The sequence below is a fragment of the Conger conger genome, chromosome 17 (assembly GCF_963514075.1).
Source record: "Conger conger chromosome 17, fConCon1.1, whole genome shotgun sequence".
In the NCBI taxonomy this organism is placed as follows: domain Eukaryota; kingdom Metazoa; phylum Chordata; class Actinopteri; order Anguilliformes; family Congridae; genus Conger; species Conger conger.
Genome location: NC_083776.1, coordinates 11,432,769 through 11,460,706, shown reverse-complemented (window position 1 = coordinate 11,460,706; position 27,938 = coordinate 11,432,769). Strand labels below are relative to the sequence as shown.

The window sequence follows — 27,938 nt, the reverse complement described above, 5'->3', positions numbered from 1 at the left end:
ATGGAAACAATGAGGCCGACATGTTCACATGTTCCTTATACTCTAAGAGCCTCAGACCTCTATGTCCATTCAAATGTTAATGGCACTTGTGTAAGCTCAGTAAAGGCCAATAATGATGGTATACAAAGACATATTTGCATGACTGCCAGAAATGATGGTAGAAAGGCATATTTGCAGGAACAGGGAATTAATCCAATCTGAATGAAAGATAACTCTATTTGATTGATTTCCTTTCAAATGCCTTGATTCGAGGTCTAGGTGCCAATAACCATTTGTCTTTGGCCTAACCAGGAAACCTGTCAATAGAAATTATTATATCTAAAGGAGTGCTTTGTCACAGAGGATGAAGCACTTCCTTTCAGCTAGTTTCCATTTGTTCAGATACTGCATATAAACTGTGTCATTCCCAATAAAGATTGTGTAAGATTGGAGAAAGCTCAGGAGAACGTGAAGATTACCTGGAACCACAAATAAAAAGCTGAACTAGTCTTGCACCTTTGAATTTCAAGTAACAACTCTTTCTTTCCTGAACGCGATTTGAAGTACCAGCAGCGAACAGTTATAATTAATGAAATCTTAATGAAATTCTGCCTGAAAAAATGCAAAGGCCATGCGATGAGTTGGTTAGGGTCCAACCCCCCAAGCTGTATTTGTAGGAAAATAAAGCAAACACTGTAATTTAATCATGACCCTAAAGTTAGTTTCGCAGTGAGGTTCCCCTGTGTCCGTGTGACTTGCGTGCAGCTGAGGCAGGGAGGGCGCAGTGGGCCGCCCCCTGCCCTGCCTGCGCCCTTCCTGCAGACACAGGAGGTGGGCATCGCGGGGGAACGTATCCGAGCCGTCGAAGCGCACATCTATCGCCAACATCCTCAGCGACTGCCAGCGTCCACGCTGCCAACATCTGACTGCCAATGCACACAAGCTGTTGTGAGCAGGGCTGTTAGCGGTGAGCGGTGGATTACTGGAGGGCTGCTTTTCAAATTCCATTTGGAAAAAATATAATTCTGTGTATGAATCACGACCACAGTGCGATGCAGTCATAAATAACAGAGAGAACAAAAATTCTGACACCTTAAAATAATAGACATAAATATCCCCATCCTCCGTAGGAAATGCAACAGACTGTGACAACAGTAAATTATACCCAGAAATAAGGAAGCAAAGCACATAACCAATTCTTTGTGTGTCACTGTACAGATGACAGGGATGAGGGATCTTCATTTGTGTCGTTGGGAGACATGAGGTGTGGTACTTGCGGATGGAGGAGGAGGTAGTTTTAATGTATGCAGTAGAAGAGATAAGCAAATGCCTGTCACAGTCAAGGAAAAGCAGTGACTTGCCCTGTCATATTCTGATCTGCAGTATGCCGTTCACAGCAATTTGGACAAATAGAGTTATTACTGAAAATGGAATAATATATAATAAGTGTGCAGTGCATGTGCGTATATAAGCATGTGTACGAGTGTGTTTGTGTTTGTGTGTGTGTGTGTGTGTGTGTGATAGTGCATGTGCGTGTATGCCTTCCTACAACTATTTTTATCAAAGAAAAAAGATAAAATCAGAGGTCTGTGGCATACAGCCATTTAAAGCAGACCCCCTCCAAAAGTGAAAAATGGGGAATTCACACTGGGGAAAGCACGCTGACACACTGGGAGAACCACACCGGGTGGATGCAAGTTCATGTCAAGACAACGACCAAAGATAACTTTGCTCTTATTAATAAACGCCTCCATGTGCAGTTCCCTGGTCCACTTGCTGTTCTCATTAATACAGTTCTGCACATACGTCTTTGTGCGAGTATGCTGGGTCAGCACTTGCGCACACAACAGTGGATGAACCCATTTGTGAGATTCAGGTGTGTTTCTTTGCTCATCGTTTGTGTGCTATATATATTCTATGCCCCTTATGGAAATACACACATACTACAATATTAGCTATACAGTCAGTATATGAGTTGAAGTGTATTCAAATGGAAGGGCCATTGCACCTATTTCTTGTTTATTTCCCTTTGGTACTTGATATACAGTGTGCTGACAAAATGCATTGTGTACATAACAGATTAATAATTAAGAATGGATAAAACGCCAGCCCGGCAGAATTCAGAGAGAAGCAGCACTGTGCGCACTTTGGCTCTTCTATTTTTAAAAGGCGATAATGTTCACAGCTAATGCCAGAGGCTAAGGAAGTTTGAGCAGTAATTTAGAAAAACCCTGGATGACTTTGGCCTCTCAGTTAGAGTGGCGTCTGTGTGCAGGCCCCGGGGCTACAGAAAGGTGGGCTGTCCGTCATCCTTCTCTTTAGCTTTATATTCAGCTGGGTTGCTGTGGCTGTAGGTTCTTTATAGCAGGGTAGAGTGCAACCCACATTAAGCACTTAGGCCCATGTTTGCAATTCTTTCTAACAGACACCCTTTTTAAGTTCTAAGAGCAGATTTTCATTACCAAGTTAAAAATTGAATTGTCAGACTGCATTAGTAAATATACACAAAGAACACATCATTCATTTATTTCCTGTCAGCTTTTTTAAAATTAATTTACTGTTGTATGCCAGGTTTTGCACCAGGCTTGATTAAAGTGGACAAAAAGACACCTCTGCAATCAGCTTTCTGATTTAGTTTTTACAGAGAAATGGATCTTTCATTTGCCCCCTGCAACCAACAAAAGGCTTTGTTTTCTCTCCTATCTGTCCATGGCCTGTCCTTCTTCATCGCATAAAACACTCCTGAATGTGGAGCTACAGTATGTACCCACAGTATTCAAATTAATCTGTCACTGAGAACTGGTGCACAGCTTGTCTCTCTGTCTCTCAGAAGCAGACCAACAGACTCACAGAACAGCTCACTCACAAAAAGCACTGTCACTAAACAGTTCAAAAACTATAATGAGACTCTCAGAACATCTCAGATTAAAGGCATAGTCACAGACAGGTCACAGCAATCACAGAACGACTCACAGAACAGCTCATAGACTAAAAATGGGGTCACAGAACAGCTCATAGACAGAACAACCCTGGTGTAAAATCCAGCTAGGACCAGCGTGAAATACCAGCGACCAGCTGTTTCAAAACATAGCTTGAGCTGGTCAAACCATGTTGAGTATGGAGCTGGTCTATCTTGTCAACCAGCTACCAGCTGTTTCAAAACCTAGCTAGAGTTGGTTTTCCAGCAGGAAAGAGTTGCAAAGCCCAATAAGATCTTTCTCAGATTGGGATTTGCAACATTCTTGCAGTTGAGATTCTGGGTCATCCATTTTGGATTTACTGTACCATTCCAGTTCTCCCAGTAATTCCTATTCCCAGGAAAATGTGCACACAGACCATGGAGAGTTAGGCACTAAAGTCTTGAGACTATTTATTAATATGTGTTCCTGTTGGAGTACAGAACTGACCTTATATTTAATCTTCTATATCAAATTCCAAAATGCATAGGAGCCCCTGCTTAGGTATTGTTACAATAAAACACATCATAATAATGTGACACTATCCATATCGATCATCATTATTTTTCACTTTAATCCAGTAACTACTTTTCTCAAGACCTGAGTAAGAAGATGTCGATAATAAAGTTGAGCACTTGCACCAATGGTGAAATAAAGTACAACAAAGTGCAAAGTGTATAGACATAACCAGGGACAACTGTGCTGAAAGACCCAAGAGGGAAGTACAATTAGAAGATAAGAAGAGAATGTAAGAAGCACTCTTTAGGAGTATTTGTGTTGGAACAGTTGTTCTAGGCCTCAGAGCTCAGGCCTGTTTGGAAAGTCATGCGGGGATTTGGTGTTGCCTCGCCAGCTTGATCTGCAGAATGATGTCCTGAGCACGGACATCTTAGAGGCTCGGCGCTGACCGTCCCCTGGGACATGAGTTTGGTGAACCCCGGACAACCCGACTCTCGCTACCAGACACTCACCGGAGACCCACAGGGCCGCTACATCCCCGCCATCCCGCTATGGAGCTCAGCCCAGCCGCTCACCGGAGACCCACAGGGCCGCTACATCCCCGCCATCCCGCTATGGAGCTCAGCCCAGCACAGCACAAGTGTTCAGACAGAGTGCAGGGAGGCTTTCAGAGTGGACGCCACTTCAATTAGTCAGCAGGAGGACGTTAAAGAAGTCTGACATCGTGTACAGACAGCAGCAGGGGGAAGCTGTACTTTGTGTGCATGCACACACAAGCTGAAGGTCACAGGATAAGGAACATGCTAACAGATACGGAATGGAAAATTTGTAGAGTGTTTTAAAAAATCACATGTAATGGGATATAGTGGCTTCCAAATCATCTAAAAATTTAGAAGGTCACAACACTTTCTTCCATTCCACAAAGATTCACCCTCTCTGCTCTAGATGCACAGGATAACAAATTCCAGAAGAGATTTGCGGCCATTTTGTGCGTTTTGGTGGCCGGTAGACTGCTGTTATTGTTTGAAAATAACAATACATGAATGGTGGGTAGCTTTACTTTGCCTGGGTACCTATCAAAGTGCTCTGTTGGCATTGATCGATCAAAATGGCCACAGATAAATTCAGGGAATGAATACCATGAATCATGAAAGGAATGCTGTTGCGAAAGACTGCAGACATCCTGCACGTGAAATGTATCCACACCATGACTCTCTAGAGTCTAGCAAATGGCCACTTTTGATTTTCCACAGACTTCATAATTAGCATTCTGACCATTTTACTCATAGGTATACTGACTAGACAATATTTTTTCCTGACACAGAACACCCATCAGGGTTGCATTTCAAGTTAATGATTCCAAAGAAAACAAGAAACAAATAAACGTAATTTCCAAGAACAGGATCCACATCGTTATAATGCAATATTACCCAGTCTCTTGCTTATGTGGGGGAACTACACTGCACACTGACCATTTATAATTACGTCTGCTCTAGGCAGAAAGGGGAAGTGTGGAGTAGGGAGCCAGGATCCGAGTATTAGATATCCCCTGAAGGCGTGATACAGTTACTGTCCTGGGAGTCGATACGCTCAGTCCTGCATGCTTAATGCAGTGCGCTGCAGGATCCTGGCCACTCCACTCCCACTCTCATGGATTCACAGGAGGGGGTGGGGGTAACAGGGGGGAACCAGAGTGCCGAACAGTGATGGGAAATTGGAATATTCCGGCACTTTTTGAACCTGTCTGTTAAGACTTCAGCCTTATCGCCCCCTGCTTGCCCCAGACAAGCTCTCCTTATGGTATCCAGGGGCTCCAATCTCCCCATTATATGGACAACAGAAGTCACTCTCTCTTTATCAAATAGGAGAAATAAACACTGTTAAGCCTGAACCTCAACTTGAACCTATTGTGCCTGATACCAGACATCTCAGAGTAGACTCCAAGGCATCACCAGGATTAAGAAAATATAAGCTATGCCACGGCATAAACAGCAGGTGCTTTTGTAGCAGTGTGCACTGTATTACACCCCAAGAAAAAAAAAGGTTCTTTGGCTTGTCTTCACAGGGGAACCCTTTTTAGTTCTTTATAGAACCCTCAACGGTAGGTGTCAAAAGTGTGAAAGCTCCGATTGAACTATTTTGGCTGACAAGAACCCTTGAACTAGATAGGGTTCCTCTATGGAGACACAGAGGAGCCTTTTGAAACCCTTTATTCTGAGAGTGTATAATACATTAGAGGGATATTAAATTCAGACACAGGTATCCTATCCTTTTTGTGAGTCACCAGAGTGACTTAAGTTGCCTGTTTTTCCCCCAGGAGAGGAAACAGGATAAATAATTTCACACACAAATGAGGAAAAATCCACTTTAACTTGGTTCAAACACTTGGTGTAAACATGGTTTTTAAATAAATGAGTTTTCAGGCACTGAATTAAATCAGAGTGTATTTTTTATTTGACCCTAGCCAGATGGGGCGTAAGGTATGCTGTGGTTTTGTTGGGTATCGTGGATATTTTTAGGGTCATCTTGTAGGGTCAGATCAGGTACATGCCGACAATATGTAGGTCTCTCATATAAGCGTTGCTGACCCGGACGTTTACAAATAGTAGCGTAGCAACACTTCTGCCAGCTGTTATCAACATTTGACAAAAATGGTGCAACGCTTCCAGTTTGTGTAATGTACCATTATGCTCAACTTACTATCAAATTTAAAAGCCATACTGTATTTGACAGCTCAGGAGTGATAAACTTATTAATGTAAAGTTTAACAGATGGGAAAATGAAACTAAAGCTAGCTGACTAGCTGGCTATGAAGCTTAAAATATAAATTATTCCTCTATTTTACAAACATACTTCAAGCAAACTCAAAGAAACAACAAGGTAATTACTCCTGTGCTGTTTTGTTGCATAGGCATGTCAGAGACTAGCCTACCAGTTCTGATAAGTTTAAACCCATGGATAACTGCTGACCAGAAGAAGTGAGGTGTGGTAAATTGTGAGGTGTGGTATGTGTAATAAATCTACTCAGATTAATAAATTAAGAGTAAAACCAGCAGACCAGGGCTGAGAACACCTGTCTTATTAAGTGCCCCTCTTTACTTTAGTGCTTAACCTCCCACTTACTCTATTCCTGCAAATACCAACTAAGAAGTGGCCTACTTATGCTTGTGTATTTGACATTTTACTTGATCCATAATATCGAAGTCTATGAGGCAGCAGACTGCCTGCTTTCCAGACGTGAGAACTGAACACTTGTGTCTCTCTCTCTGTCCATACTCATTATCCCATCACTGAATCAGATACAAGAATGCAAGAATCTAATATACCACTCTCAAGCCTTTCTAGTGACCTCACCCTCTCTTTCAGGCATAATCGACACACTGCCCTTCCCATAGGGACAGATGAGCCTGGAGGCTTCACAAGAGGCCAAGAGCTTATCATCAGACCTGGTAACTAAACTCTGCTCTCCCACTCTACTCTACCAGCAAAGTGGCAACGGACTGGGCTCAATCAATAATTGTTTGGAAATGAATACGATAGTACTTCCCTCATTTTGGTGATCACTGAATTTGCCAAACTGTGTCCATGAAAGAAAAAAAGAAACACTTTACCGCATTTACTTGTGCGTCGATTTGAAGGGTGGAAGTTGATTGAGTTAAGGCAGTTGCCACTATGGTGCAGAGTTAGAAACAAGGGTTTGGTTTCCAGGTCATACTTCCGACCTCTTCACATTATTTTAAGCCAGCCATCTCGACATAACATAAAACCCCGTTCAGATCTGTCCAGAAGTGCTTTGAAGGACCTTCAACCAGATAACCAGGAAACTACATCAAAGCTGCTTTAGATTTTGCGGTAGGATAAATAAAGCGGGTTGTTCATTATTGTCCTTTTTGCAACACCAGAGGTTTTGCAGGTGCGTTCAATAGGCGTCGTACCTGGCCCCATTTCATCATCATTACTGAACAACGGTCAGCAGACCAGAGTGTGTGAAACCGTGGGCACTCACTGAACGCAGCCACGGCCAGGATGAGCGTCACCACGATGGAGATCCAGGATACCCACAATGCCTTCTTGCGGTAGCTCTGGGCTTCATGGGGCTTCAGTCGCATGCTGCTCTCCAGCAACCCTGCCGAGAATGACAACACAGCCCGTCACACAACACTGAAGAGGAAACACAGGAAGCCATATTCGAAAAAGCCATATTTACTATTTGAATACACAGTCGTGTGTGCAGAATGTATCCAATGTATGCAGTATTAGAATACTGGGAGCTTATTTGCATTATAATTCTGGAATATGCAACTGGGTTTTTACTGGAACAATGTAGGCTAGTAGAAATAAGAATGGTGCGCATGTGTGTGTGTCTGTGTGTGCATTTGTGTGTGTGTGTGTGTGTGTGTGTGTGTGTGGGTGTGGGTGTGTGTGCAAGTTTATGTATGCATGTGTGTGTGTGTGTGTGTGTGTGCCTGTGTGTGTGTGAGTCAGTGTGTGTGTGCATATGTGTGTGTGTATGTGTGTGTGTGTGCATGTTTATGTATGTGTGTGTGTTTCTGTGTGTGTGTGTGTGTGTGTGCATGTGTGTGTGCATGTTTATGTATGTGTGTGTGTGTGTGTGTGTGTGTGTGTGTGTGTGTGTGTGTGTGTGCATGCACGTGTCCTTTTGGCTATGTGCCATAAGGTGCTGGACACTGACAAGGAATGCAACTCTGAAACAGAGATTAAGCACTGAGGGTCACATGTTCCATGTTATGTGTTGGTGGAATGCACCTGATGCCTGGCTTTAAAGCTGTGAGATGCTTAGTTCCTACCATGTGACGCCATCTCTCTTTCTCTGACAATTATGAGAATGGAACTTATTTTATTTTATTTTAGCTGGAGCTAACATCCAGTATCCCTGGTGTGAAATAAAACGGTTTAAATCTAGAGGGCAGGTGCTAATTTGGTCATAATCAATCAGAGTGGCCACATTTCACAGGTGATTGTGTAATTTGTCGACTGTCTAATACAGAGAAAACACATGCTCATTAACTTCTGCCGATATCTCCCTCCCACGAAGAATGTTGAATGGACATACAACAATTCCACAGGCTGAACCGACAATTTCCAACAGAAGTCTGTGTTTCTTTGACCTTAAAGCTCTTATATGTGGCCCACGTGCAGGCACCCTGTGGGGCAACATTCATCATTTAGGGCCTTTTCACTGTATATACCTGCAGGTCATTTCAGGTGACACAAAATAAAATTACTGGGAGAAGAGCAAAGCTTTTTTTTTTTTATGAAAATGTAACCCAAGGATAAGTATCCCAAGCTATCCATTCAATTCCCTACCCACTGATTTGCGAGAGATAAGAGCACAAATTCATCTTTGTAAACCTGCAAGTACAATGACAGCTCTGTCAAAGAACAAGAATTTCCACTGGGGTCCGCAAGAGTCCAAAGGAGTACTTGTGTTTACACATGAGGTCAGGTCGCCAATCCATCACAGGGCACACTCACCATTCACTCACACACTTCACACACTCATACCTAGGTGCAATTTAGACTCCAATCAACCTAACCTGCATTTTTGGACCATACTGTATATTCCTGGTAATTTGATCACTCTAACTTACTTCATATTGATATCTTGCTAAAAGAAAAATGACGTGTAGATCCAATATACATGTTTATGACATCTGGTTTTAGATATTCTTTACCTAAATTAGTGTGATAAATAGGCGCTGCATTATAGACCTGCAGTAGACTGTGCCCAATGTCTCTGCTCTCCCCACTGCCAATGTGCAGATATCCCCCACAATATTCAAATGACTCTGCAAAAACTGAGTAGGAGCTTTTTAAGGAGAAAGGGGAGCGAGGGGAAGAAGAGTATCTGGCAGGCTCCAATCAAATAGCCAAGCCTTGATATTATCCTTTCTCATCTCCTGGCTTTAAGAGTGCTTCTTGCATGAAGGTTGTGGACATTAATAGTTGCTCCCCGAGCAGCACCTTTCCTGTATCTGTCCAGGGAGTTTACAGAATGCCTATCAGTCATATGTGGAATATAAATATGCTAAATGAAAATGCAAATAGATTTGAGGGAAGATAATTGTGCGGAGGGAAATGTAAACAGTTGAGTAGGCTACTATATGTTTACTGCTGACGTAAGTGCAGGAAGGCAGAGATTACACTTTCTAAGAAGTCTTTATGGTCAAACCCATGATGGAATGTAAAGTTTACACTAATAAACACATGAAGTTTTGAGTTTCACAAGAAAAAATGTCTGAATATGACAGGAACGTTTGAGAAGATATGACTCATGCAGTTCATATAAGGAACATATGGACCTTGAAAATGAATTCTAGATTTTTATTTTTTTCTAATAATGAATAATTAGTTGTTAAAAGGCTCTCTACACTTCTCTCATAGATCCAACCAGTGTGCCTTTTTAGCACCTCACTCAATTAAACTGCATTTGTCTGTTCATGATCCTGTCTTTCGCATAAAGTCCCAACAATGGCTGATGACCTCCCATCTCCCCAATACCAGAGTCTCCTACCAATCCAAAATGACCCACAATCAGGAACAATTCAAGAGACTTAAAACATGATTATTAGACAGAATGAAGCCTTATGATTTGATCTTTACTACCTGTCACAAGTATCTCCCAAAGATACCCCCCCCCCCCACACACACACACACACACACAAGTAGGCTCAATAGTATCTGCCAATGTCATTCAATACAGTGTACAGTGCACTGCAAGGCCCGCATATTCCACGCTCTGCAGCAATAAACCTAACAAGTCACAGATTTTGAGTTTTGTCTTCCATATCCTGCATTACATACCACACATAATTTAATTGGACTTATGATTAGTCTCTTTTTCTTATGGTCGTGACAAGGCTACTGCTATCTGATACATCAATGTCAAATTATCAAGATACATTAATACAACTGAATATATTATCACATAATATACTATCATAATTGGGCACTATAAAAAACTATTGATATTTACTTGTTCGTTAAAATAACTGCAGGTTACTTTATGTCCAAGTAGTTGAGGAATTGTGTTAATAAGCTGTTCTACTTTCTGTGCATGCGTTATGTATTTCATACACACCTGAATAATTAAACGCACTCTGCAGACGCCATAAATACATTCACAAGTCCCGCAGCGTGTCCATTATCAATTTAAGACCATCTAACATAAATTATATCATTTCTAAAGGGAACAAAATAAATTTACCTTGACCCTCTACGCTGTCGCTTATTTTCATCTCTTGGTCCCGGTCCATGTTGAAGGGGTCTTCCAGATTCGCCCGTTTGGGTGGGTGCTGTTCCGGCGGGGCACACTGTCCGTTCCGAGTAGAGGGCTCCACAATAGTGGGGTCAGGCACTGGGCAGGGGTCTGGTGTCGAGGAGTCGGTCATCGCTTTGTTTCAGTTAAAATAAAGCACTCGAATTATGTCACACCGGAGTGAGAAGTGCAATCCTCCAGCGCGCTGATGCCACCGGCGTTGAGTTGCACAATGCAAAGTGGGCAAACAGATAAGATAGGCTATCGAGATTCCCCCTCTGCATCAACAAGAGCCCCCCTCTCTCCGACACGGACTCGCTAACTAGAGCGGAGACTACAGCAGACAGTCTCTAATTAAAAAATCACGTTCTTTAACTGGACACTTGCTCTGATGTTGTCCAGAATCCGTGCACATACTACTGTCGGGCGCCTATAGCAGAAAATCACTGGCGAGACTTCTTGCGGGCGGCAGTTCTCCCAAAGCGATTGTTTCGGTAGGATGCGCTGTGCATCTCTCGCAGGTGAAAAAGCTATCTCCGACTCATCTTTTGGTACCTCCCGAGTGATCCTGTGGCAACCCAGCTCTGCCCGTCATGAATACTGATATATTGCTGTGTGATTAATCTAAAAGTTTTGGTTCTTCATGTTCAATGTGAGTTAAACCCTGCACCGTTGTTTCGTTAGATTAAATATTCTTATTGCATCGGGCTCTATATATTTCCATATAGGCTATAGTCTAGGCTATTTAAAATAGTCAATGATGATTAATAGTCTCTCAAACCAAAGGCACGTGCAAAGTTAGACTATAGTAGTAGCATATCGATGTGCGTCACGAGCTCTCTTTGAGGTATGATCTTTCGGTGGATGTTTAACAAGTTTAAAAAAAGAACATTTGACAGATGCAACTTCCAACACTCATTTTACGTCACTCACCTTCCGTCTGCATGAAAGCAGCATATCGTATAGCCAACAATAGAAACCGTCCAGGTGTGTGAATATATTTTAAAGAATGGAAGAATATATGTTATGAATCAAAAAATGAGGAAAAAGGCGGAATAGTGACGGAACAATGCTACCATACTGACCACTAATTTGGAGAAATAGGACGTATAGTGGCCTATACAACACGCATTGTAGAGCATAGTCTACAACGGCATAGTTATGTTAACTGATGTTCAATCCTAAAGTGTAGCTTCATAAATTATGCATTGTGTTGTTGTTGCGTAAACTGTAGTTTCACCTTTAAAGCAATAAATTACATTTTAAAAGGAACTATTGTGGTTAATCCAGAAGTTAGGCTACTCTTCCAAATGTGATGTTCGTGGACTGAATTAGATTACAATTTGGCGACAAATGACTTTCTATTAATCACGTGCATTCCGTTCGACCATGCATAATATTATAATGACGCGATGAGTGTGTTAACGTCAAACAAGCATCGTTTACTGAGTAGGGTTAATAAGGCTTATACTCAGCATGTTTTGTGGTTATTTTGTTGATACACTTACGTATGTTTCCAAGCGTTCTTTTATTTTTATTTTTTTAGGTTTTTATTGCTGTTGCTACTTGTGGCGTTGCTGCTTTTTCACTCATTCGGTTTCATGTGAAAGCCAACAAGATTCATATCTTAAAATGAAACGTTTGAACCCTGGCACTTACAGTCCTAACAGTACAAGCCTACTTTTCTGACACATTAAGTTCAATTACCACACGATGACACAGGAGGGCGGCAAATGAGAACAATAAAGATGTTCAGGCAATAGGTTTTTGTTTAGTTTTTCAAGCAGAACTCAGTACTGCTTATTTCCTATAGTTTTATACGCAACGATGTAATGAAAATGAAAGCAAATATGGTTCCGAATGAATTAACAGAGATTTGGTTACAAAGGCATTAAAAAGTATGTCACCTATAATATTACCCTGTTGATAATTTTGAATAAATATCACATTAAATGCCTTAAGTGATTCATAAATTCCACAGAGACGAGCCATGTGATACAAAACATTTTAACTGGGTCAGCAAATGAGGGGAAGGTTCTTCCAGCGATTTACAATTGCAATTTATAATTTGGCCCCTTGGCAGATGCTTTTTAATGCAGCTTTTAATGTGCTTCCCATGTGAAATATGCATTAAGCACAGTAAGTAAGCACCACTAGAGCTGGAGAGCGACAAAGTTACAGTCAAGGCTCCACTGTCATGCCCCGTTTGAAAAAAATGCTACCAGAAGGAACTATGTGAGTCCATAGAAGAGCCATATCTAGTTCAAGGGTTCCTTGTCAGGCAAATGGTTCTTTGTCTGATAGCATCTGAACTGAATTCAGGCGGCCATCAGAAGCCACTGAAGGGTGTTCCAAAGTGGTATGGCATGTGTGAATTTAGCAGCGGTGGTTGATGAGCTGCTAAATTCAGAAAACTTCTCCTTGAAAACTCCTTGGAACTGATCATTGGCTTCAACCTGTTTTCATTAAATCCCCCCCCCCCCCCCCCCCAAAAAAAAAAAGTGTATTACTCGCTATATGAAATAATTCAGGGGATCTGACTATATCTGATGGCATTGAGTATTTTGAGACCAATGTCAGTTTAAGACAATTAAAGAGAACGACAGTTAAAGACAGTATTCAAAGCTCATCAAACCCCACTGGAATTTAGGCGGGCTGCCTACCGGCAGCAGTGAAAGCAATGAAAAATTAGTTTTAAAGGGCATATTGTGTGTTATGTGGACCACATCATAAGTTACTTAACAATTAGAGAAAACTGCCAATCTGGCCAATCCCACCAGCACAGTGCCCCCTGTAGTGAGTGAATGGGCAGTGAAGGGGATATTCAAGGAAACATGTCTGAAAGCTTTTTATGTCTGTTTCATGACAGGACCACTGTTTTTTAGCTTATTGAGCTAATTAACATAATATCCTCACAGGCACCCTGGTAGGGTCTACGAGAAGGGAGAGAAAATGACCTGCTGATTACTATGTGTCTGCCACAACCAAACAGACCTGGGTGTGCAACAGGAGCAAACACACACAAATGTACCTATTACCAACATGCACAGCCTTCTCCACATACCCTTCACACACACACAAGTACACACACGTTTCCAATATGCAGGCCCACACACAATCAGGGTATCAGCAAGATTTCAGATTTATTATTGATTTTGGTTTTCCCCAGTTGGTTACACACTGTGCCTGTTGCAATTCTGAAAATATGGAGCTCTTGTGTCAGAAACACAATGTACAAAGTTATGTTGAACTCAACAAAACTGTAGCTCTCTGCTGCTACCAGGTGGACATCTGAAAATGCTGCACTATGAAAAATATTTCTGCATGCAGAAATGCTGTTATACTACATGTATATACTATGTATATATGTATATACTAACTGTTCCATACATGCCAAACCCTGCGTTTCATAGTAATGCATATGTATGAATGCACATGATTAAGATGAAGAAAAACTATTTATATTATATATATATATATATACTTTCCCAAAAACAGTCCTCAAATTTAGATTTCACCATTCCTGGCCATGTGATTAGTACTTGGTGCAGCTTACCCTGGCAAGCATAGCAACACTAAGGCTTTTCCTGCAATGTTTGGCTGTAGAACAAATTTCCTGGAATCTTTAGCCATACCTCCACGGAGAACCTTTCAAATTCTTTCACATTCTATTATATTTGCACTTATGGATTTCGCTCTTCAATTCAGACCACAGGTTTTTACTTGGGTTTAAATTCAGACTAGTGGGCATTGTAAAACATCGACTGTATTTTCACAGAACCATTTTTGTGTTGACTTAGCAGTACATTTGGGGTCATTGTCTAGTTGGAATGTCCACCTATGGCCAAGTTGCAAGCCTCCTGGTTGAGGCAACCAGGTTTTAGGATAAAATGTCCTGGTAATTGTTGGAATTATGCGATTGATCTTTACAAGAGTACCTGGACAACTGGCAGAAAAATGCCAGTTTTTGATCTCATCTGACCATAGTAACCGGTTCTCATGAAGGCCTTCCTTTGTGCAGTGTCTGCAAAGATCCTTTTGATATGGTAGTGGAACATGGTTGATTTTAAGACTTGGTCAACTCAAGAGGTAAACTCTACAGTTCTTCAATTATGATCTTCCTGAGAATTGCAATTTTGCAGTATATTCAAATATTTATGTACTTTTTATACCCACTAACTGATGTGCAAAGGTAATCACCCACCTGTCCCTTTTTCTAACCCTGCCAAAATGTAAAAAAATTTTTTTTAAAGGTTATTATATGTCTTTCACCCAGTATGCACCTGCCAATTGTTTAGGTATCCCACAAAAATAATCATAAGGCAGTGTGTTTCAATGAAGAAAATAGGTAATATGTCCCTTTAATTAGGCTGTGCATACACTGCATTTCCCATGAACCTTTTGTTTATTCGGTGTTCTGTGTTTATGACGTAGGAGTTTCCGGCGCTGTCTTTGGCATGCTTGCGTGTGTCCGTTCTCAGTACCCTGTGCTAGTGCTGGAGCGCAATGGCGGTGTGCCGGGGATCCGCTTCAAGATGGTGCTTCACCCGGGATCAGCTTGAAACCACGCCGTCCCGCCGCAGTGGAGTGGAACCGGACAGGGAGCTGTCGTATAGACAGCAGGCGGCTAACCTCATTCAAGATATGGGCCAGAGACTGAACGTGTATCCTTTCTCGAAACGACCAAGCGCTTGTGGTAACATTGCTATTGATAGTGAGCTATGCCGTGGCGCTTTGGTAGGCCTCTCGCTTTAAGTTACTTGCTAACGATCGTTTAATGCGGAACAAATTATCTTTACGCATATGATATTTGTATACCTGTTATTTCAACAAATAGTTAATTTCGTAAATGCAAACTTCACTAATGTTGGTTATATAACAGTGTGCATCTGGTAGCTTGCTAGCTAGCTACAAACCTGGTGTTGCATAATAACATTACAAAGGATGCCACAAAGTCCGACTGTGTGACAAGCTTAGTTATGATGCTGGTGAGTGCTACTACAATAGTAGTGTGTTATTGTTGTGGGGTTTTTTTAAGCCAGTGGGGATGAATTCATCAGTTATGTGCCAATGTGTTGAATACGCTGGCTAACTATCTAACATGCTAGCTAACAATCTTTCCAGCCTCAAACCCTATTGGTTGTTATGCTGGCTAAGGGAAATACCATTAACTTGCAAACTGCTGTCCTGTCTAGACATATGATGTTGTTGATGTTGATATTATCGCGCTTTGAAACATTATTCGGCATTTGCTCCATCATCAGCCGATAATTGGTATCAGATGAGTATCAGATGAATATAGTGAAGTTAGTTTCGATGCCAAGATGCATACAGAAAATCCTGAAATTAATTTTCTTAAAATCACTGAAATGGCAGGATTGGGTAAGGGAACCATGTCGGAAATTATTTGATACTAACAATATCTGCATATTGAGCTCAGTTTGTATCATCAAATTCAGATGATGCATCTCTCCCACAGCCAAACACAAGCCTTGTGTGAGAACAAAAGGCTTAATGCTCTTGCACCTGGCAGGCTACTCGGCTTCAAATGTGTAATTAATTTGGCTTCCTGCCTCAAAGCTAATTATATTAATCTGTGTGAAATATCTTTGGAATCATTTGTCAACACAATGAACCATGAAAGTGTTTTTTCCCAGCTAGATACGTAACCTATGTCTTGGAGTCCATACTTGGGTTGTGATGTGACAATTTGCTCACTGCAATTTTATAAGCTCAAGAACAGGACCAGTGGGTGTTTGTCAGGGACTATTAATCTGAAGTCTAGCACAAAAAATTTATAAAAGTGACTCAAAAGCAGTTTGTAAAGTGACTATGCCTCAAGAGGTTCCTGTGTATATTGCCTGATTCATTGTTTTCATTCAATTTACTCGTACTGCCATGATATACACAATGGACAATCAAACAAAGCCTGACAATTTTCCTTAATCTTTGTCTTCAGCTCCCAACTTACAATTAACACTGCAATTGTTTACATGCATAGATTTTATATGTACCATTCTTTCACAAAGTTCCACAGAAATGTAAGTACTACAAAATGTTTTCAAGCTGTTGTATTTTCCAATCAAAAGTGTATTTTTTCCAACAGGAGACATTCTTAAAATAAGTACTCCAAGGAAAATGATTTAATTTGTGTCATTTGGTTAATTTAGTCATTGGTTGGTTTAGATTTAGAGTAGGACATTAAGATTAATTCAATGTTGCAAGCATGAAGCCAGTATAGCATGTTGTCAATTGCCCAGATAAGCTTAGTGGAGCACCAGACAGTTGTGTGCTGAATTTTATATTAGAGACCTGCATTGATTTTCAAAGGTTTTCTGCCACATGGTAGCATGTTATATTGTAGCTATATACCCCACCTAGTGACACATTTGTTTGGGTCACATTAGCATTTTTTTTTCTTCTCAAATTTGCTTTTGAGATATCAAATTGTTTAATAGATTTTCTTTGTTTCACAGACAATTTCTCCAACCACCTTATTCTTGGCTGCAAAGGTTGAGGAGCAACCTCGGAAACTTGAACATGTAATTAAAGTGGCACATGCCTGCCTAAACCCTCAAGAAGCCCCGCTAGATACAAAGAGTAATGTAAGTCTGGGTACTGGTATTATTGTATTCTTCCCCCTCATAAATCCTTGCGCTTTACTTGTAATGAGGCCAGTGGTGTTCTCTGCATGTCTTGAGATGGAGGTTTTTCATCATTCGACTCAAACCCAGCTCGCCTTAATTCCATCCCGCTTGCTCTCAGACCGTACCGTGACTGAGGAAAGGGGATGTGTTGAAGTTCTGTTATCAGGTCTTTCTTAGATTTCGGTGTGTCCTTGTTTAAAACAAAGGTTTTTCAGTGGCTTTACCATAAAATTATAAGGGTGGTAAGACTTAAATATTACTGCAATGTTTCAGACTTTCTGGGGGGGTACAATACCATTTTCTTTTCCCTTTCATTACCTTTTGTTTACTGTGCCGTTATTGCTCTGAATGAAATGTTGAGAGCCACTCGGCACAGGCGCGTGGAAGCAGCAGAAACGGGATGCTTTATGGACTAGGTTTGAAGGTGTGGAGGTACAATACAAACGTAATGTATTGATTGTCTGTTGAACCTCAGGCATACCTCCAGCAAGCTCAAGAGCTGGTGATACTTGAAACCATAGTGCTGCAGACATTAGGTGAGTAAAGGCCAATGTCGAGACCAAGCTGCTCCAGCAACAGCACACTGCGCATCAATAATGTATCGGGGGATTGCAGCTGCGCTATATATGGGGCTTCCAGTCAATCCGCCATGTCAGTGCGCCCCAACACCCTTTTCATTTCTCAGAGCTACACTTTTCATGTCTCTGAGCTTATTGAGAGGTGCGTTTTGTCTGCCTCAAAAAAAACATTGTAAATGTCGTATGGCTTTAAATCTTCCAACACAGCAGGTCACCTCTAAATGGTTTCATCTGTGGATGTTGTTTAACGGTTGGTTAGATCTGTCTGGATGAATTGCAGTTTTAGAGAGGATAAATTCAGAGTGCACATTCTCACAATTGGCATTTTGTTTTGTTGTAATGATGGTGGTCTTTATGTGGCCTCAAATCAATTGCTCATAAGTTACCCCTCCTACAAATTCCTGTATTTGCAAAGCAGTGAACCATAACAATATGACAAGTGTTTGAATTCCTGTGTGGAAAATGTTGGTTAGTCTACACACAGTATTGAATGGCCAGAAATTCCAGTTAAATACGGATCAAGTATTCCTAAATGTGTATGTTGTACCGTCTTGATAAAATGAGAAAATGCTCTTCTCAAATGTGTTCATAATTGTCATGAAATAATGGCAGCCTAACAGTGCGATGTGTATTTTATTTCAGGGTTTGAAATAACAATTGAGCATCCGCATACTGATGTTGTGAAATGTTCCCAGCTAGTGCGAGGTACAGCCTTTCCCGCTTCACTGTTGTGCTGTCCGTTTCCCCCTTTGTGCTGGGATGAAAGGATGAAAGTGCTTTTACTGTGGATGTCAGGCCTCCAAGTGTGCAGTGAGAACTGGTTGCTGTGATTAGCTGTAGAAATGTCAACCGCACATTTCAGCGGTTCGGTATAATGGTTAGACTTGCAAGGCATGTATTTCAGGTTCATATCCCAGGTGGGCCACTGCCTTTGTCCCCTTAAGTACTTGAGTTCATTATCAGAAAGTGCCTCGGTATATGTTAGGGCTCTCGGTTTGACCAAAAACTGAAATTTGAATATTCCATAAAAAAACAACAACAAAGATTCTAATCTATTTTAATGTTTCTTGCCAAATTTAGATGATAATGTCAATTGCATCATTGTGCATTGGCATGAGATACTCTTGGACGCTTCCTTTAAGTGTTTTACGTCCATGTACATATGCCCGTTAAGCTTTAGAAGTGGATGGTATGCAAAGATGTTTGCCTTGTAATGTATACAATTAGAATGGATAAGGGTGTTAGTATATTAAAAATTAAAAACGATCACTCTGCTCCATAGTAAAGTAACACTTCCCCTTCTCTACTCTCTTGCAGCAAGCAAGGATTTGGCACAGACTTCCTATTTCATGGCTACCAACAGGTTGTTATCCTGACCCTCTTTGTTGCACTGTGATAGCACACTATAGCTTCCTTTACTGCTGGGTCCCCTTCCCGTGCCCAACGCCCTCCTTGCGCCGGTGTCCCTGCGACGCCCCCTAGTGGGCGCTCCCGGGCCCGGCTGCAGTGCGGTGTATTGTACGAGGGTCTGTGTTGGCACTGAGGGGTTGAATGCACATTGTGAAGTGTAGTGGTGCTCTTAAGCTCACGTTCGCTCTGTAAAGAGTGCATATGTCTAAAGACGCAAACGGTAGCCTGAATAGCGTCTAAAGATTGCAGGGATGTAAACTTAGAAGTCCTCTTGGTAAGTACAAAGATATTTTTTTGTTGTTTTTTTTTAATTACTTGAAATGTAGCTTTTTAAAAACTGCTTTACATTTTTTGCCATGATAAAATGATATTTTTTAATTCTGTTGTTTTTGTGTAATTCGTGTTTTCTGTAGTTTGAATATATTTTAGATATAGAGGAATGTGATATCCATGCATTTTTTCAGAATTGATATTAAAACCCATTAAGGACCTGCTACCTCTATTTTTATTCAAATAGATTTGATTTTAAATGCTCGTATTCTTCAAACCACAATTTTTGGAGGAGTCCGTTTGTTAACTGAATCAAGTTTTAGTCTTCATGTTGAATTTAATTCAAATGCTCGTGCTTACAGCACGCATTGTTGTGAGGGTTGAATCAGTTCTTTGAAAAACATTTGGCTCCAATCTCTTTTTTGGTAAATTTTTCAGTAACCTTCAAGACTACATGTTTGGCACTCTAATAAAAGTACATGTCTGATCCTTAAAGGGTTTGTTCATTGTTTTTTGTTTGCATTTGTGATTATTTTCTGAAGAATCGTGTAGATGTCAGGGCAGATCTCAACAGCAAAGTACAATGTCTGGACATGGTGCTGAAAATCATTTTCATTATCACTTAATGCACGTGTGCAAAAAACACTGGTCTTGGTCCCAACTCAAAATCGGACATTATTTGTGACGTCCACAGGCACTTTTTTATTTTTATTGTTTACTTTTATACGGGATATTTTTGGCACCATTATTAAGCGGGCAGTTCCAGATATGTCAAATGGTGGATATGGGCCGGTAAATATCGCTAAACTGACAATCAGTCAATCGCTATAACTATCGAGTAGTACCGTTACCATTTCTTCATTTCTTAACTGGCTAAAGGTCTTTACTGCTCGATCTCTTAGCAGCTGCTGTAGCAATTTCCCCTTGTTTTCTCTTAGCCAAAAACTGATGTACATCGATAAAATTTTTCCACCAATGTCGAATTATTTTTTATCTAAACATTTTTAACATTACACAGTTAGAAGTGTATAACTTGTATATCAACAAAACCGGACAGAATCAACCTTAGAAGGCTGTTTGAGATGTCTGGAGTAATATACAGGAACATAAAAATGCACCATAACTAATTGGATCTAAAATTCTAATATTGCTGTACATGAGTAAATACCATTCACAAGTCTACAGCCTAATGCATATCTGTTCATCTAATTTATTGGTTTGAGACTAAATTGGCATGGTGACTTTTGATGTATATGATCATGTTCAAGTTGTGTTGGACACAGGTCACGTGTCAGTCATCCGAGGTAGAAATGTTATGTTTGTCTCGCGCATGAGCGTGACCGTGTCGACCTACTTTAAAAGCTATTTCCATGAACCATAGCAAAATGGTATGGTACAATCTAGATCTTAATATTCAGAGAAACTGAAAACTAACTTTAGGGACTCTGGACTCATTTTAACAAAGGTTTATGTATAAAACTAAGGCATGGAATGAAATGGAATAAGCATTGTCTAAATCTGAAACTGTTATCCCAAATCCATGGTGCTAATTAGGAAAATGCTGTTTTTCCTAAAATCTTATAAAGACGCCACAGAGAAGTGCAAATTGTAAGCGCATTCATTAAAAGGCAAGAAAGCCACTTAAAAATAATGTCTACCTAAAATTGTTTTCTATCTTGCCAAGAAAATATTTAATGTCATATCTTAGTGGATTCACATAAGGCAAAGTGTGAAGTCTCTTGCTTCAGAAAAAAAAAGGAGCGATCTCGGTTAAACCCAAGAACTCCGCTTGCATGTGGAATTTCAATGGCCCATGAGCACTGTAGTGGAATGGGGGCCCATGATAGAATCATACCAACCTCCAAGGTGCGGTGGTCTGGGTTTCTGTGTAATGCGGTCAGGTAGGATCAGATCACGTTTATTTTCATGCCGCTTTTCACCTAACATTTTTCACCGAGTGCCTCGTGGCACAGACCCTGGCCTATAAACCCCCACAAGGGGTGGGGCGGGGCGGGGGGTGACTCAGGATGCAGGTTTATGGGAATCGACATGGTCAAGCAGTTCTGGCTAGAGTTTGAGCACCTGCTGCTAATCGCCTGTGTGCAAGGCGTCCTCCCATTACTGCAAGTACAAGGATGGAGGATTGGTGATACCAATGACACTCTGGTCCAGTGTCCAGACATTGTGCTTCACTGTGTGGCTCAAGGTTACCATCCAGCTGTGGCTGCAGTGAACCCCTCTTGGTCTTTCTGGAGTTGAGTCGAGGTGGTGAATTGAGCTCTGGTGCATGATGCATGACCATCCTGCATATGCACCCGAGTAAGTAGTACCATCTGTTTAGCCTGTCCATTACAATGACCCAATCCCCCAAATATCCTAATATAGCTGCTAAATTATATTGTATCATTGTTTTAATTGTGTCTGTAAGGATGAAATTTGTATTCCAAATTATACTTTTGTACATTTAACATTTATACGAAACGCTTATACAAATGGTGAGGACCTCAGTTTTGGGAAGCCCTACTACGGTTCCTCACTGGAGAGAATAAAACTTGAAAATCGCTTTGCCTCATTACGACCATTTGTACACCATTTTCCAAAAGGAGTCTGACCTGTAAAGTCAATCTCTTATGATGGTATACTTATACATTTTAGAATACAATAGAAAATCCTCCACCTTTTGTGGTGAAGTACCTGGATGGTAACCAAACAGTCCCTGCTATTATTGGAATGTGTATGAAATGTGTCTGTGCAAGCTAATCATAATTTTTCTTCCAGCATTGCCACCTGAAATAAGTAGTTGCATAGCATTTGTGTGTGATGGAACAGGTGATGTGAGGCACTTGTAATGTTGGAAGTGTCCTCCCCTGGCCTCGGGTTAACGATGCCCCCCCTCCTCTCTCCTCCCTCTCTCTCTCGTGTGAACCACACAGCCTGCACCTCACCACGTTCTGCCTGCAGCACAAGCCCACGGTCATAGCCTGCGTGTGCATTCACCTGGCGTGCAAGTGGTCCAACTGGGAGATCCCCGTCTCCACGGACGGAAAGCACTGGTGGGAGTACGTGGACCCCTCCGTCACGCTGGAGCTGCTCGACGGTGTGTTCCCTGTCCCTGTACTCTCCTCCGTTACATTACCAGACCAGCTTAGAGTGTAAGGGGAACATAAATGAATTCACCCAGTTTTGAGCCTTGGTGCCAGACCTGGCAAACAGCAAGCCCAGACCAGTATTTTTCTACTTCAGTATTTTTTCTACTTTAGCAGGGTTGTACGGGTTAGTGGTCATGCCCTTTGGCTGTTGTTTTGTTGCCCCTTCTTCCTCTAGAAGGGACTCCACAAACCCAGGGCTCTCTCCAATCGCTTGTAGTCGCTTCCTTTCCTCGTGTCCATTCCTCGCTCCTAGCTCCACCCTTTGGAGGAGGCAAGGAAGGGTGTATGAGGAAAATGGCTTCAGCTTGACGTCATGTAAGTTGCATGTGGAAGAAGGGGAGAGGTAGATCCACAAGTTGATAATTTATACGTCACATACGTTTATACGTTCTAAAAACATCAAAAAAAAGATGCCTTGCCAAAGATTCTTTCAGGAGTCTCCTAGCCTGTCGCTTGTAGCGCCTCTGAGGAGCTTTTAATGGGTTGGTATGTCCATGCAGATATCCAGATCAGTTGAGGACCTGAAGAGAATAAGTATAGATCAAATAAGCGATTGGAAGGAGCCCCTATAGCCATACATTCGATTCCCCTGCTGTGTTCTTGCCCGGTGGGTGCATGCGTTTGGAATCACGCATCATTGGTCTGAATGGCCTCCGCTCTCCTCCTCTTGTGTTCAGAACTGACGCACGAGTTCCTGCAGATTCTGGAGAAGACGCCGAGCAGATTGAAAAGAATACGGAACTGGAGGGTAAGGACTGTTTCAGAGCCATCTGTCCGTTCAAGGGGGAGGGCAAGTTTTTCAACCACCTTTTAGTTGACATAAAATATGCTTATGTTTTTGTTTTGGGGGGGGGAGGGAAGAGTTTGTTGGTTTCTATCTGAAATCATAGAGTTTGACGTCATTGTAACTCTGTTCCTCTCTGTTCCAGGCCACACAAGCGGCCAAGAAGCCCAAAGGCGACGGGCAGTCGACGGACAGCATGTATCCCGGGCCCTCGTTGTTGCATGACTATTCCACGTCGGACAGCATTCCCGGGGTTTCGGCCAGCGCGGCGTTCCCAAAGGCGGCCTCCTCCGCCTTCCCCGTGGGCCTGTCGCTGGACAGCCTGGGCAGCGCGCAGGGCATCCCCTACACCTTCACGGCCCCCAGCGACTGGCCCCAGGAGGCCCCTGCCGCCCACAGCGCCGACTTCCCCCAGGCCAAGCAGGACCACAAGGCGGGGGCCCCTGGGGCCAAGCACCAGGCCCCCGTCTTCTTCCCCCCTCCCGTGGCCCCCTCCCAGAAACTGTCTCTGGACAAGTACAGGGAGAAGCAGGCGACTGAACTGGCCGCGCAGAAACGCAGGCAGGACCAGGGCCCGGAGGCGGACCCCAGGGACGCGTACCCGCCCTCCACCCTGACGGACCCTGCCCCTCACCGCAGGAAGCCCCATGCCCACCCTCAGCAGGCCCCCGGCTGCAGCTCCACCCCCACCGCCTCCCCCCACAAGACTAAGGCTGCCCTGCAGGGCGGGGAGAGGCGGGACAAAGCCAACGCCCTGAAGCTGCGCATCCCGGTCCCAGCGGCCGACCGGGACGAGCTGAAGATGAAGGTGAAGCTGTCTTCCTCGGAGCGACACAGCTCCTCAGACGAGGGCGGGGCCAGGAGCAAACATTCCAGCCCCCTGGTGGCCAGCAAGGAGAAGCACAGGGAGCACTCCTCGCACCGGCACCAAAAACACGGACACGGGCACCCGCACCAGCACAGCGGGAACGGGAGAGGGGCCCCCGACGGGCCCTCGGCGGGAGCGGCCCTCAGGAGCCCGGTAGGTTGTAGCAGCGAGGCCGGGGGCCCGGGCGGAGGCTCTTCTTCCTCCTCCCGGAAGAGGGGGCACCCCGACGCCAGTCACAACCACCACTCCAAATCAAGCAAAAGTTCCAAAAGCGCAGGTAGTGCCTCTCATTGTTCCTCTGTAAAGCAGTGTGTGTCCTCTGGCAGGTGTGATCTTAACCTACCCTTCCCCCCTCCTCCCCCTGTCACACACCAGGGCTACGGACCTCTCAGCCGCCTAGTGAAACTGGACAGGAGGCCAGCGGAGAGCCGCGGCCCTGAGGGCGCGGGCGGCCAGCACTCGGACTACAGAGACACGTTTCACACGCGCGGTTCGCTGTTCAGTGTCCACGGAATGCACTCGTAGGTCCAGGACCCATGCGCGGATAGCGACGCAAAATCAGGCGGGGGAGAGGGGGGCGGGGTTAACCGTAGGTCAAGTTAAATAAGAAAGGAAAAAACACAGAACGGACAAAAAACATAACTGCCGTACCGCTGGTTATCGCCCCTCTATCCATGATTGCTGCTTCGTCCTTCGTTCTCTGGGGTGGGGTGGGGGTACATTAATCTCCACACAAAAAAGTAGTATTATAAATACTGTAAAGGCATGAAAGGTGCAATTTCTTTTTTTTTTTCTTTTTTTTTTTTTCTTTTCAAATTTAAGAATATATATTATTTAAACAGTATTTCAGCGTCTGGAAACTTCCCACAAGAGTGGCCGCTTCCAATCATTCACGGTGCCTTGCACTGCCGAACGCACGGGTCAAACACTGCAGCCATGAAAATGGATTTTCAGTTGCGTAGTTTGTCTTTTTTTTTTGTTTTGTTTAAGTATATATAACTTTATACTGTCTGTATTATTTGCATGTTTCAATCACAAAGGGAAAAAACAGGAGACTGACAACTGTTTACAGAAAGTGGAGCAAAATGTACATACATTTTTGTATGTGAACTATACTATAAATACTCAGGTTTGGAGCTGCTTGTACGTATAACAGAATTATATATATATATATCTATATATAGAAAAGACTATTGTCACATGGTGTGAGAGTCTGTTGGTGATTGGTTTGCAGCATTCCAGCAGGGTGACTAGCCTGCCCAGGCGGCTTGTAGGGCCCATTTTGTTTTGGGCAATCCAGACTCTACCAAACGATTCCAGTCTCTACCAAACGATCACTTGGCTTGGCTTGAGGTCACGCCATTTCTACAATATCAGTGACCTCCCGAGACCTTGAGCTGAATGCCAAAGGCTGTGCCTCAGTTTGAAATTTGGACAGTTATAGGACTATAAAGTTTACATAATCTTTGCTGTGAAGTGCATTTAAAAAAAATCTTTCTTGGCTTGATGCAGTAGCCTAGATTCAAGAGCTGTAAATCGATGATGATAACATAGCATTGTCTTTTTGAGAAAATGGGGTAAGAGCCATTTTGCGCCATACTTTGTAGGTCAGTTTCCTACATAATGCGATGTTTTCATTCCTAATGCAGATTATCGTTATAGACCGATTTAGTCCTCAGTTGGTGTGTGCAGTTTGAAATAAAGCCAAGAACGTACGTTCCTAATAATGGTAGTAATTGTACTCCTCAATGCAAGTTTATGCATAATGCAAATCTTGACATCCACACGTTTCAAATCTATGAATAAATATTAAGGTTTTAATTTACCTTAAAATTGTGTCTTGTCTTTAATGCATTACGCGGACACCCAGATGGGAAGTCTGCATGGTTCTACATGGCTGCACAAGTCCAGACCCATGCACAGATAACCCACGTGTACACAAAAGGACTCATACACAGAGTACTTTACTCTGGGGTTTGGTTCAATGTGCACACTCGGATGTGAATAAAATTCAGAAAGCTGGAGAAACCTGAAGGATGCCATGGACCACCTTTATTTGGTCTATAGCACATGCATGTTACACGTGTTATAAAGAGACCAATAATCAAACCATAGTGAACGGTACATATTATCCCTTTAAGGTGCAAGAGCACAGATGCGAGATTAAAGTGTTGTGGTTGTAATGATCACTACTGGTCATTTAAGGTAATTCAGTTCTAGAAGACTAAGAAATAAAAAAATGAACCCGAACCTACTTTTCAAAGGGTGAACTTGTTCAGGCGGTGTGAGTTGTAGCCCAAAACCATAATGTAGGCCTATGTATTAATGCCTGAATGGATTTCTCAGATGCCATTGTAGCAAACCATACCAAGGTCAGTCCACCCACGGTTTTAAACATTTTGTTCAAAGCGCCCCCGTTTGCATTTAAATAAACATTTTGCTATGTGTCAGGGCTGAACGTGACCCTGGTGTCTACGTGGTCAGCAATTAGGACCACCACAGTTTCACCTCTATGTGACTGAATCAGTCCAAGCAAGTGACCTCTAAAGGAATTATTTGGTACACAGCACGAAATTAAAACATTTGCTTATGTGTATATTTGTGTTAAATCTTACCATTTTAGTATGAGTGAAGAATAATTGGCTTCATAAGAGATACAGGCTACCCCTGGGGTTGATAACAGCTCGGTTGATTAGTCAGTCCAGCGACCTGGGGCTCTAGGGTCACCGAACAGCAGTGGGAGCTGAAGTATGTGTTCTTTGTCTACCTGTGATGTTCAGAGGAGAGCGCACTGCTGGGCTCTGGGGAGTGAGGATGAAAGACATCAGATTTGCTCATTTCTGATTTGATATAGCGCACTTATGAGTGTAGGGAGAGAGGGAGGGGGTTCAGACCTGACAAAATAATGGTCAGTTTGCACAGCCCTTTTGCTTTTGCTCTCTCTCTCTCTCTCTCTCTCTCTCTCTCTCTCTCTCTCTCTCTCTCTCTCTCTCTCTCTCTCTCTCTCTCTCTCTCTCTCTCCCTCTCTCCCTCTCTCTCTCTCCCTCTCCTCTCCTCTCCCCTCACAGAGGACAGCAACTGCAGCCCAGGGGAGAGCACAATGGACCGCTCCCTGCCGCTAATTCAATCAGCGGCCGTGATTAACTCTCATCAGCCCTGGCTGCAGCTTGTCTGGAGCTCATCAGACCTCCCTCCTCAGGGAGCACACAGCGAGCGCGCTCTGCTCCATCAGGGCTGCCAACTCCCCGCGGAGAACCAGTGGCATCCCTGACCTCAGCCGCCTCCACGCCATCCTGTTTGCTCACAGCCTAAGTTTTCAGAACTTTACTCACTTACAGCACTTCGGCCCGGGGAAATTCTGTTTAAAGAAACCACCGGAAGCTTCAGCAAAGTGTGGGACAGCATCAAGCCTCCCAGCAGGTGCTGGAGCAGGTTGACCTCCTGACTGATCCCCTGTGCAGAGCCTGCTGTGTGGTGCCTGCACTGTTGTTAGGGTACTGTGGGGGTCACACACACACACACACACACACACACACAGAAACCATAAAACTGACCTGA

The 27,938-nt window shown here is 42.8% G+C and overlaps 2 protein-coding genes across 4 annotated transcripts in view; one reads left to right on the top strand and one right to left on the bottom strand.

The window, feature by feature from the left end:
- Positions 1 to 10,807, bottom strand: part of LOC133117084 (transmembrane protein 163a) — a 53,417-nt gene extending 42,610 nt beyond the window's left edge. Inside the window, exons 1-2 of the mRNA XM_061227203.1 lie at positions 10,624 to 10,807; positions 7,402 to 7,521 (exon numbers count right to left, since the gene is read on the bottom strand). Coding sequence (XP_061083187.1) covers positions 7,402 to 7,521; positions 10,624 to 10,807 — 304 coding nt within the window. The remainder of the gene's footprint in view (positions 1 to 7,401; positions 7,522 to 10,623) is intronic.
- Positions 10,808 to 15,165: 4,358 nt separating this feature from the next.
- On the top strand, positions 15,166 to 26,213 carry LOC133116678 (cyclin-T2-like). 3 transcript variants are annotated; one of them, XM_061226524.1, is made up of 10 exons: positions 15,166 to 15,338; positions 16,634 to 16,715; positions 17,151 to 17,279; positions 17,797 to 17,857; positions 18,542 to 18,604; positions 19,217 to 19,262; positions 22,513 to 22,676; positions 23,406 to 23,476; positions 23,658 to 24,657; positions 24,756 to 26,213. In XM_061226524.1, the coding sequence occupies exons 1-10, from the start codon at positions 15,181 to 15,183 to the stop codon at positions 24,818 to 24,820; spliced, it is 1,839 nt and encodes a 612-aa protein (XP_061082508.1). In that variant the 5' UTR covers positions 15,166 to 15,180; the 3' UTR covers positions 24,821 to 26,213. The 3 variants fall into 3 exon arrangements, 2 of the variants coding, with proteins under 2 accessions (XP_061082508.1, XP_061082507.1); XM_061226523.1 differs by having other exon boundaries at positions 23,658 to 26,213; XR_009705893.1 differs by lacking the exons at positions 23,406 to 23,476; positions 23,658 to 24,657; positions 24,756 to 26,213 and having other exon boundaries at positions 19,217 to 19,583; positions 22,513 to 22,651.
- Positions 26,214 to 27,938: the final 1,725 nt, after the last annotated feature.